This window comes from Poromitra crassiceps (genome assembly GCF_964638095.1).
Source record: "Poromitra crassiceps genome assembly, chromosome: 4".
NCBI lineage: Eukaryota > Metazoa > Chordata > Actinopteri > Beryciformes > Melamphaidae > Poromitra > Poromitra crassiceps.
Window position 1 is genome coordinate 21648405 of NC_139626.1, and position 11313 is coordinate 21659717.

At 44.0% G+C, this 11313-nt stretch overlaps 3 protein-coding genes across 4 annotated transcripts in view; 2 read left to right on the forward strand and 1 right to left on the reverse strand.

Moving 5' to 3' along the window:
* Nucleotides 1–11313, reverse strand: part of grin2cb (glutamate receptor, ionotropic, N-methyl D-aspartate 2Cb) — a gene marked incomplete at both ends in the record, with an annotated part of 353829 nt that overhangs the window by 309548 nt on the left and 32968 nt on the right. The gene's annotated exons all lie outside the window — the stretch shown is intronic.
* Nucleotides 351–9069, forward strand: sfxn2 (sideroflexin 2). Its single transcript, XM_083634690.1, has 12 exons — nt 351–404; nt 2887–3142; nt 3573–3743; nt 4981–5079; nt 6046–6121; nt 6666–6751; nt 7454–7514; nt 7618–7684; nt 7779–7828; nt 7922–7971; nt 8064–8111; nt 8253–9069. Exons 2-12 carry the CDS (start codon nt 2988–2990, stop codon nt 8350–8352), a joined length of 963 nt encoding a protein of 320 aa, XP_083490816.1. The 5' UTR covers nt 351–404; nt 2887–2987; the 3' UTR covers nt 8353–9069.
* Nucleotides 10459–11313, forward strand: part of timp2a (TIMP metallopeptidase inhibitor 2a) — a 19358-nt gene continuing 18503 nt past the window's right edge. For both annotated transcript variants that reach the window (XR_014552613.1, XM_083634887.1), the window contains exon 1: nt 10459–10887. Coding sequence is in view for 1 of the 2 variants with exons in the window: in XM_083634887.1 (XP_083491013.1) it covers nt 10758–10887 (130 nt within the window). In the remaining variant the exon portion in view is untranslated. The remainder of the gene's footprint in view (nt 10888–11313) is intronic.

Consider the following 11313-nt stretch of genomic DNA (forward strand, 5'->3'; position numbering starts at 1 on the left):
TTGTGAAAATGACATATACAAATCAAATGTTTATTGTGTGAAGTCAGATGTGGTGTGATATTCGACCAATCATACACGACATAACAAAACATGTCCGTATCAGAGATGTAGCGTTAGTTTCGTACGTTAAAATTCAAATGATCCAGACAAACTAGCGTCTATTTTATGCTGCCTTCAATGGAGAATTTACATTATTATTACATTATTATTGGACCTCATTACAGAACGTTTTTTTGTTCCCCCAGAGCGTATTTCATCTTTGTAAAGAAAGGGGGGAGTCAGGTTTTCACGTAGGGATCTGCCCCAGATCCTGATTGGAGGACAGCGTGCCACGTGCACCTTCCCTACCACACCACCACATCGATTGACCACAAGTTTTACTGCAGTCGTGGAATCTCTTAAAGGTATGTAATCCATTATTGTAGTTGTAGATTGCAATTTATTTGTCGACGCTGTGACTCATAGTTCCTTCAGTCCTCCTTGGACCGCGGTGTAGTTGTAACTTGGGTAGTAGCGTTAAGTTGCATCATCGGTGCTGTGCCGACTAGCCTGCATGTGTCCTGTCTGTCACTTCAGACTGAGCGAGCATAGAAACGCTGCCAGCTGTTTAGACTGTTCTTTCCTGCACATAGGCATATCCACAGAGCCATTCCCTCCACCTGATAAAGTAATAGTTATCCAGTAATAGATATCAGGTGATTGGCTGCTGTGCACTGGCGGCTGTGGCCTGCTGCATATCCAGTTTGTCAAGCCTCACCTATAGAGGGATATATAGCCTAATCTGCTTCCAGCATGTCTGTCTGACTGAACTATACCATTCCCATTCATATGCAGTAGACTAGCCAGGTTCAAGCCTTTTCCGCCTTTTAACTTTACCTCTTTCTGCCTCCCACTCTTTCCCATTATCATTCTTTCTCCACAAATTTGGGTATGTAATTAATTCACCCAATGAAAGACAAATAATTGTAGATCTGTGAACAGCAAACCTGCAAATTTGTAATTGGAGACACTATCCATACGTACTACTCATTTATTAGTTGTTATTCCCAATATGTTCTTTTGCATTTTGCTCCACGTATTTTGTCACATTACCTTCTCTCTATTTATCCTGTTTGGTTTATATCAGGGGTGTCAAAACATGCGGCCCGGGGCCAGATCCGGCCCCCCAAAGGGTCCAATGCGGCCCAAAGGATGACTTGGCAAAGTGTGAAAATTGCACTGAGAAGTCCTTCAATCCAATGTGGACGTACCAGGTTTCAGGAGCAAGTATATTAAGTCGCCCATTCATGTTATCTGTATTAATCACTAAATAGTCAGCTATTTTCATTACCTTTGCTTGACTATAGAGAATTGCACAGGTGGGTAAACTAGTCAAGGTGAGTAGTTTACCCACCTTGTTTGCCCTCATTGATTGATACAGTTGATCTGAATAGGTGAGTAAACTATCTGCCTCATTTCAATGGCGTGGGTAACTTGCCTTTGACCCTCCACTACACCCCTGATTGTAATGCACACCACAGTACAGACAGTAGATATTATAATGTGCTTGATGGTATCTGAGATAACCCTACGTGTTGTAGGGTTGTACCTGTAATTCTTTACACTAAGATAAACGGGAGAATTTTGAGGTTTTGTCATTAATAAGTTATTGATTATTGATCAACATTTCTACTCATCATAATCACTATTATTTCTATGCTTGTTGGACTATTAAGGTCCAGCTTTACTTTTGCTGGCTTGTGTCCTATGGTGCTGCAGCAGACCTTGACCCTGCTTTCCAAACAAACAGCTCCACAAACAGCCCGTCTAGTTCCAGCCAGACTGGTCTTCGTCCCCTCACGTCCCTTCGTTTCAACAGCTGGCAGGACATGTGAGGACACATCAGGTCTTCAGTTACCTGCCCAATGGCTGAATAATTACTAGAGGCGGAGATGGACATAGGGAGTCCTGGATAGATGTTGCGGTTGTAGTGAGCCAGTTCCGGTTCCAGCCAGCTGCTTCTAGTCTAGTTGGGAAATGGAGAGAATGCTGCAGCTGCAAAACTCAAGCTGAGTGGATGGTCAATGATTTCTGGTGATAATTTGGGAGACAAGATTTTGTTTGAGTCACTCAGTCGTGAGTGACTCGTAAACAATGTATGCGTGTGTGTGTGTGTGTGTGTGTGTGTGTGTGTGTGTGTGTGTGTGTGTGCACACACACACACACACACACACCTCTGGGCAAGTGTATGGAAATGGGGCAGAGTTGAAAGGTGATGTCACCCAGACAACAACCTCTCTGACCCACTGTTTGTAATACATCAGCTCAGCCAGGCCAGACTGGTTAGAAAGGAGGGCAACCCAGAACCAACCCTGAATTCACCCAGAGGAACCATGAGTTTTTAACTGGACTGAACACAGTCAGTTGTTAAGGCAGTTATTAAGAACGGTTTAGTTTAGATGAAGAATTTTGACATCTGCATATGTTTTTACAATACACTTGGCAAATTTGTATTATTTTGTGTATGCGCTACTAGTCAAAAGTTTGGACATGTACATTTTTCTTAGTCTTTTAGTATTTTCCCACATTTTTGTTTTATAATCGTAAAGACATGAAAACTAAAATAACACAGATGGAATGATGCAGTGACTATAAAAGTGTTAAACAAATAATAACTTATATTTTAGATTCTAGTAGCCGCAAAGAACCGATTCTTTGCCTTGATGCAAAGGCAAAGGAAAGAAATTCATACATAGGCAATGGCATCAACTTCACTCTCTATAGCTGTCTAAGTAACAAAATTAATCAAAAATCAAAATGGCTTTAAGATGATGAAAAAAACAACATTCAGTCAGGTGAGTCAAACATTTTAACTGGTAGTGTATCTTTGCTTTTGTCTTTTTGCAGGTTTTCGCTGAGTGCCAGAGGGCCCAGCGCCGTCTACTGACCAGAGACGTGTTAACACAAGCTGGGAGCGCGACACATTTTTTAACTTTGAGAAACTAAAAATGGCGGCGAGCTCATTTGACATTGATGCACCGCGATGGGATCAGTCGACGTTTATGGGCCGACTGAAACACTTCTTCAACATCACTGACTTCACGACCGCACTGTTGCCTGACTCACGCTTGGATGAGGCCAAAGCATTAGTGGAAAGCTGCAGGTAACAGTCACCCACAGATGCACACAAAATCTAAATGCTAACTAAGTGCTCTCACTCACACACACACACACACACACACACACACACACACACACACACACACACACACACACACACACACACACACACAGGCTATAGCTGTCTCATGTAATAGGCACATATCTGTTCTGTACACACAATTGAGGAAAAAATGCCTTTCGGTTAACAGCCATCACATTTTGGACATTTTGATACATTGTAATGGTTTGGCTCTGACTCTGTGCCGTGAAGATTTGATCTGTCAGCTGTCAGTTTCAAATAGAAAAGCCATAACTCAAACTACCGCTTTATGCAAGAGCGTTTCTGGTGTGTTGATGGGATGCCAGTGTCCATGCATGCCTTCCTCATGTGGTACTGAGCGTGCTCAGTGCGCTTTCTTGGCTGTCTGCAGGGCGGGGTCCGTCCCCCCCGGCACCACAGAGGAGCAGCTCCACTACGCCAAGAAGCTGTACGACTCGGCCTTCCACCCCGACACAGGAGACCGCATGAACCTCATCGGACGCATGTCCTTCCAGGTCCCAGGAGGCATGGCCATCACCGGCTGCATGCTGCAGTTCTACAGGTAGCGTAGAGCTGCGGAGACGTCGTTTCACCACAGCCTAAAGTTTCGATGAAGGCAGCATTACAGGTTAGGGCTGGGCGATATGGAGCAAAAATCATATCTCAGTTTTTTCTTCTTCTGCTGAATGGCGATACATAATATCTCAGTATTTTCTACCAAGCGGGCTAAATGTTTAGAGATGTAAGTCAAAGCCACATGTGAGATGTCACAAGCACTTTTATTAAAACAAGACTGTGAATCTGTGCTCAAAATAAAATGCAAAGACAGGGTTTCCTTACCTGACTATTGGTACTTTCACGTGTTGTTGATTAGGGCTGGGTTAAAAAAATCGATTCTCCGATTTTTAATCGATTTTTATTTTAATCCTTTGATATCGATTCATATGTCCAGAGATTGATTTTTTTTTTATATATAAACATAGGCTATAATAATGGCTGTGTGTGGTAGTTGGAACATAGTTTCAAGTTGATGTTTATTTATGTTTGTAGTTGAAACAAAAACATAAATACTGTAGGCTACATAAATGGAAATGTTTGATCATTAATATCTACTTTTAGAAATTATATAGGCTGAAATCAAATCACTGCATAATTGTGAAAGTGTCTTTATTGACAGATGAAAAGGCTGTTATTTACCCTTTGTCACCACCTGGTGAGTAAATATATGTGTAACTAAAACCATTAAAATCTACCGTATCTATGTATCTACCGGTCCTTGGCGCAAAAAAGGTTGGGAACCCCTGTGTTACATAACTGGACAATCATGTAATTCAGGTTACAGCTCAAAAAACATGTTTTAGTATCACTAAGCAAATCGATAGTGAAATTAATCGAATCGGAATCGAATCGAATCGGGATTAATCGATTCGGAAGCTTGTGAATCGGAATCGAATCGATTCTTGAAAATTGAACCAATACCCAGCCCTATTGTTGACACAATGAGATGTTTCATAAATAATCATCAGTAATGTGGATATAATGACTAAGTGGGTAAAGGATAATAATAAAAGAGCTAGAACAGTCTGGTAAGTTCAGAAAATGACATAATTTTACTGTAATGTAGCCTTTGAAAGCAGGAAAAAGACAACATTCATGCCATATCGCAATATTAGGATATCCAAAATCTAAGAGGATATCTAGCCTTATATCATGATATTGATATAATATCAATATATTTCCCATCCCTATGACATGTTTCCAACCTCTCTCTCTCTCTCTCCCTCCCCCTCTCTCTCCAGGACGGTCCCGGCTGTGGTGTTCTGGCAGTGGGTGAATCAGTCCTTCAATGCTCTGGTCAACTACACCAACCGCAACGCTGCCTCCCCCATCACTCCAAAGTAAGAGCCTGAGTTTGAATGCCACCGTTTACATCACTCCAAAGTAAGAGCCTGAGTTTGAATGCCACCGTTTACATCACTCCAAAGTAAGAGCCTGAGTTTGAATGCCACCGTTTACATCACTCCAAAGTAAGAGCCTGAGTTTGAATGCCACCGTTTACATCACTCCAAAGTAAGAGCCTGAGTTTGAATGCCACCGTTTACATCACTCCAAAGTAAGAGCCTGAGTTTGAATGCCACCGTTTACATCACTCCAAAGTAAGAGCCTGAGTTTGAATGCCACCGTTTACATCACTCCAAAGTAAGAGCCTGAGTTTGAATGCCACCGTTTACATCACTCCAAAGTAAGAGCCTGAGTTGTACACTGTTTACATGCAGCGGATGTGGGTGGTTGAAAGTAGTCATAACCCTAAAGGAGGTGTAAGGCTGGCTTTACACGGTGAAGCTTTCACGCAACTAGTTGCAGGTTGCAAATGGCATGAAACATAATTTCCATGCAACTTGATACTTACATGACGCAATCAACACTGTAGTATATTTCACTAAAACTAACTACCGTAGTCATTTTTCATGTGTCATATTTTCTTGTTTTTCTCGCTACATTATATCAAGTTGGAAGTGTGTAATCTTTGTATCTTATTCTGTATTGTTTTCTGCCTGGATAATATCAATTTGGCCGGTTGAAATTGGTTGAAATGATACCGGATCAACAATAGTTTGCCTAGCTCACGTTTGCTGTTTGACATCATCACCTGACACGTTATCAGCATTTTGATTGGCTGTTGCGTGAAACAAAGTAGAGTTTTGCAACTGTTGCTGCTGAGTTTCAGACAGGTTTCAAGTGCGTTGCTGAGGGCTTTACACCATGCGACCCAATTGCAACTTAGTTTCCCCTAAGTTTCAACCCCAACTAAAGTTGTGTGAAAGTGTCACCACCGTGTAAAGCCAGCCTGTTATCTCTTGCAGGCAGATTGGAGTAGCCTACCTAACAGCAACCAGCACAGCTTTAGCAACAGCCGTGGGACTCAACCTCTACACAAAGGTACAAAACCACAAACAGACAGAAACACATACGGTGCCGACTTTGCATAGACAACTCACTTGTGTCATTTTGTCACGTGGGTTTTGCCCGTGGTTTTCCATGGACACGGCCACTTAGGAGACTTTCTGCAGGTCTGAGTGTATTGGAGTCACGTGACAATTTAGGAGACTTGCTGCTACCATTTGTTAGAATTGGCGGAGCCTGCGGTGACCCATCTATAGTAATATAATATCTACGGTGGTACTTTGGAGAAATGAACTCAGCTCATGTATTTGCGACATTCTGAGATGCAGTCTCTCTCCTAACTGCATGTCATGACCTCTCACTCTCTCTGACCCGTGTTACTGTTTCTCTGTACTATTTGAGTTCAAATAAAGCAGAAATGCCTGTCTTAGTATCACCAGTTATTCTCCTATTAGGCACCATGTTATATCACATATAATAGGACAGATTGGATGGATGATCAATATTTTAGAATTTGGGGACAAAAAGATACTTGGGAAATAAACGAATGATAATACGTGACTTGTTTCTTCTCTTTCAGAAAGCTCCTCCTCTGGTGGCTCGCTGGGTCCCGTTTGCAGCCGTGGCCGCAGCCAACTGTGTTAACATTCCTATGATGAGGCAGCAGTGAGTCCCTCTGTGCTGCACTCTGTCGCACCAGAGCAAAATACACAAACATACGATGAGGCAGGATCGCATTGTATTGCGTTTTTTTTTTTTGCTGAGGTGTGTTGAAAAGCCATCGTCCGCTCTTACCTTTCTTCGAGCGACCATTTTGAGAAGCCTAATCAGGGCAAATGGTCGCTTGTCTGTCCTGTGCTAGGGTTTCCCTGGTAGTCCTGCACACAGCGTTCCTGCTCCAGGGAAATTGTATTAGAGGCAAGACAAACAAGTCTCAAACAAGGCGGCGTTTCATCCTGACTAGGTCTTTGTCAGGCCTTCTCTGCTCCAAGCTGCGCGTCTTGTCTGTACTCACTTCCATGGAGCGGTAATGCTGTGTGCAGGCCAGTTTGGAAAATAACACCAGCAAAAACTAACAAGGTAGATGTCCTCTGACGGATTTTAAAACCAAATTTCTCTGTTTTGATTTTCACAAGTCACTATAGTCTGTTGAACATCCCTCCTTTTCCTTTTTCCTGAACAAAATGTTCACCCACAACTTCCTCTTCTGCTTTTAGCATATACCGGTAGTCAAAATACATACCAAAGTAACAGACTGTTTACAAGTAATAACATGCACTGCATCATGGCTCAGTGATTACAGACAAAAGAAAATCACATTTCACATTCTCAGTTTAAGTTTCCCTTCATTCTCTCTCTCTTTCTCAGGGAAATCCTGAACGGCATTGCAGTCACAGATGAGAATGGTAACAAACTGGGTCATTCTAAGGTACGAACTGAAGGTTTTCAGACATTTTGCAACTCATTTATCCAAAATGTTTTGCCCCGCGCGTCTCGCAAATCCTCTTTGAATGCTGTTGTTTCCTCCTCAGAAAGCAGCAGCTAAGGGCATCACCCAAGTGGTCGTCTCTCGGATTACCATGGCAGCACCAGGAATGAGTATGCGGAGAAGTTACAGAAAGATCATATTTCAGATTATCATGTACACACTGGTATGAGTATTACTTTTTCCTCATCTCTTTCCTTTCACCAGTCATCCTCCCCATCATCATGCAGAGATGGGAAAGATATAAGTTCATGCAGGTTAGACCCTTTGCCTACGTTACGATCCTTCTGCAGCGTTCCCCAACATGAATGGGTGTATCTGTCATCACGCATTTTCTCTGTCTTTCACAGAGGATCACGTATCTCCACGGACCAATCCAAGTGATGATGGTGGGAGTGTTGTAAGTACTGTAGGACAGCGGAGAGGGTTGCAGGGTCAGAGTCGTTTCATTGAACTGGTTGGACTGAACTTTGGTTGTGTCCTGTGTTTCAGTCTGGTCTTCATGGTGCCGGCTGCCTGCTCCCTGTTCCCCCAGAGATGGTATGCACACTGCTATCTTAACGGGACACGTGAACCAAATCGGCTTTATCAGATCGGTGCCATCATCACATCTCACCATGTTTTCCTTCTCTCTGTTTGCTCTTCTGTCTCTATCTCTGTGGATTTGTTGTTGTTTCTCAGTTCCATGGCCGTGTCGAAGCTGGAGCCAGAGCTGAGGGAGTCCATCGCGTCTCGTTACGGAGAGAGCGTACAACACGTCTACTTCAACAAAGGCCTCTGAGGCTGAGAGGCCTTGATTAGCATTATCTCGACACCGCACAGGACAGAATATATCTGTGTTGCTGTAGATTGTCTTTATTTCCTAATTGTAAGGAGATTAGGAAATTGCCCATTTTCATCTTTTTTTGTAATCAGTGTTTAATGGAGACTTGCTGTGTGATGTTTGGTTCATGTTAGCCTTATTACGTTTTACTCCTGCAGAGAAACCAAATGATCTCATCTCAGGAACAGAACAGCGCATTACTTAATTGCCAGATTAATTCAATTGACTGTATTAGTTTGTCCTTCATGGTGTGACTTGCCTGTAGTCCTTCTCGTTGGCCGCCGTGCGTGAGCGTCTCATTGTTGTAAAAGTATGTTGCTGTTTTCTCCTGCCAAACCCTTCAAACCAGTGCCTTTCCCCACAGTGGCAGCTAGGGGCAACGTTGATGCTGCGGTTTTGTTTTGAACAGGTGTTGGTTTTTCCTGTGAAACCAGACATATGCGTTTATGCGTGGATTTACGTGACATTACTGTGAGCCTAGGCACACATAAAATGTCAGTTCATTCAGTGATGTGGGACAAATGGTTAGGGTGTGTGTTTTGTTGGATAAAGGTGGAGGGATGCTGCCCCCTTCAGCCGGAATGGAGGCAGAGGCATGACAAGGTCGCATGATTTATCTGAGTGGTGTGTCTAAACCGGTCTAAACTCAGATTTATGCCACAGTCTTCAGTAATCTAAGACAGAATAAAACATGAACTTTTAAAATATCCCGTATGTTCTAAAATGCGCCTTTTTGTCTCTCCTTTTTTTACACAAAATATCAATGTCCACACAGGGATGGAAAGATTGTCGGGTGTTAGGTTCAGATTGGTTTGGATGAAAGTTTAATGAACCCCTTGTGGAGAAATGTTTTTTTAACCGTTATTTATACCGGGGGGGGGGGCGCTCACTGGCGCTCACTGAGCAATGTTCTCTTTTTCAGGAGCGCCCTGTTCACATTCATACCTGGAAGCTGACCAGTACAACCACAGTCTGATCAATGGCCTGGGTAAACTCAGCCTCCACGTGAACTCCATGTACACACTCGAAAGTCTGTGATGTCACGTTGAAGGCTGGGTTCACCTGGGCTAACTGATCAGCTCCACTGGAGTGGTTGGGGTCAAGGGCCTTGCTTAAGCGCACCTCAGTGGTGGTAATGAGGGAGGGGCAAGCGCTGCCTTTTCACTTTGTGCATTGTAGCTATTCTCATCATCAGATTTACAGATGGAGCCAACAGGGAGATAGAACGCAGATGTGCATTGTTGGCCATTACCTTGGAAAATGTTACAGGTGAAGGTAACTACCAGATGTGCATTAATAGTGTTTTTAGCCTATACTGAAATGTATGGGGACACACAGACACAATTGTGCAAACAGGCAGCTAGGAATTGGTAAATTATGTACAGAAATATGCCCAGAGCGGGCAGATAGTGCATAGTTAGACACTCCATCACCTTGTGAAATGTAGACTGGTGGAAGCATACAGACGGAAGACTGAGTAGAATATTCCATTTCAGACATGCAGCTTTTCCCAGAATGTCCTGGGACAGTTCCTGCATGGGGTCATGTAGGTCTGAATCACCATATACAGTCAAATTATGTAGAACCAACCCCCCCCCCCTACGCACACACACACACACACACACTGCAACTTGAATGAGTTGCTTTGAAAGACAATGGGCCAGTCCTGACACCTCTCCACAGCTGCAACCCTTTTGAGGTGGTATAAAGCAGGTGTAACCAGTATAGACTACCAGGGCCCTCTTTAATGTTATTGGTTACACCTGCTTTACTGCAGCTTTACCTCAAAACGTTTGCTGTGCCAATGGCCTATTGACGCAAGACGGAAATGTCCCTGAACGTGTGCTGCATTCTGCATTCTGCATGTGTGAATAGTGAAGATGACCAGTGGTCCCTGCAAGGGGAACTAGCCTGTCTGAAACACTGAAAAGGGCTCTAGTTACAGATGGGGGAACGCGCGCCCCCTGCTGGCCTGGCCCCGGACATACTTGCCCGCTAGGGGAGGAGCCACACCGGACAGTCAGCTTTATAAAAACGCCTCGACCCCAAAACACTCCCGAAAGACAGACAGCTGACACTGGCCGAGGTACACGCGGGCACAGCAGCAGCGGGTTTTGACGTTATATAAGATCACGATCACCTACCTAATCCTCTGCTCACCCCCCCCCTTCCCGTCACGGCACGGAGCCCACAGGCAGCACATCGCCCGTTGTTGTTGACATCACTCTCGGTGAAAACGGTGGGACGCTCCCGCTGCCTGGCCTGGATCTACCCCGCAACGCATCTGACTGCGCACCACGCAAAGAGGCTACGGGACCGCAGAGGCTGAAGAAACAGGTCGCATCAGGTGTAGAGAATACAAAATGCCGTTTTCCGTTAACGGCATCCTTGGCACGCTCGCGGTGTTGATCCTGTGGCGGGCGGAGGAGCTCGCTGAAGCGTGCAGCTGCGCTCCGGTCCATCCGCAACAGGCGTTCTGCAACGCCGATGTAGGTGAGTGCAGTACGGACTGTTGTTGTTGTTGTTGTTGACCTGGTCCATGTTGCACTAGGCTTCAGCTTCTGCACATATGACCGGCAATCAGTCAGTCAGTCGTTAAACGGTTTAATCAGGCTGCAAGCTGCTGGAGGGAGTAGGTAGTAAGGGTGCGTGCAGGCAGCTTTTCAAGGCCATGGCCTCAGATTACAGACTTGGGGGTAACACTTTATAATAAGGGTCATTATTACCCTTAATTAACAGTTAACTAACGTGTAGTATTAATTTACTAATGCTGTTCATGTTAACTAAGATATTAATTGTACTTATTGTAAAGTGAAGCGACTTGTTTTAGTTTTGTTTGTTTTTCTTCAGTATTATCCTCCTCATGCACATCCTGTGATTTGATCGTGCATGCTGATGGCATAGACTTCCCTCACCAGG

Excerpts from the sequence above, each read along its gene's own strand:
- sfxn2 (XM_083634690.1), top strand. The coding sequence starts at position 2,988 with ATGGCGGCGAGCTCATTTGACATTGATGCACCGCGATGGGATCAGTCG. Across the intron at positions 7,685-7,778 it reads CATGGCAGCACCAGGAATGA|TCATCCTCCCCATCATCATG; the intron begins GTATGCGGAGAA and ends TCCTTTCACCAG. Across the intron at positions 7,829-7,921 it reads AAAGATATAAGTTCATGCAG|AGGATCACGTATCTCCACGG; the intron begins GTTAGACCCTTT and ends TGTCTTTCACAG.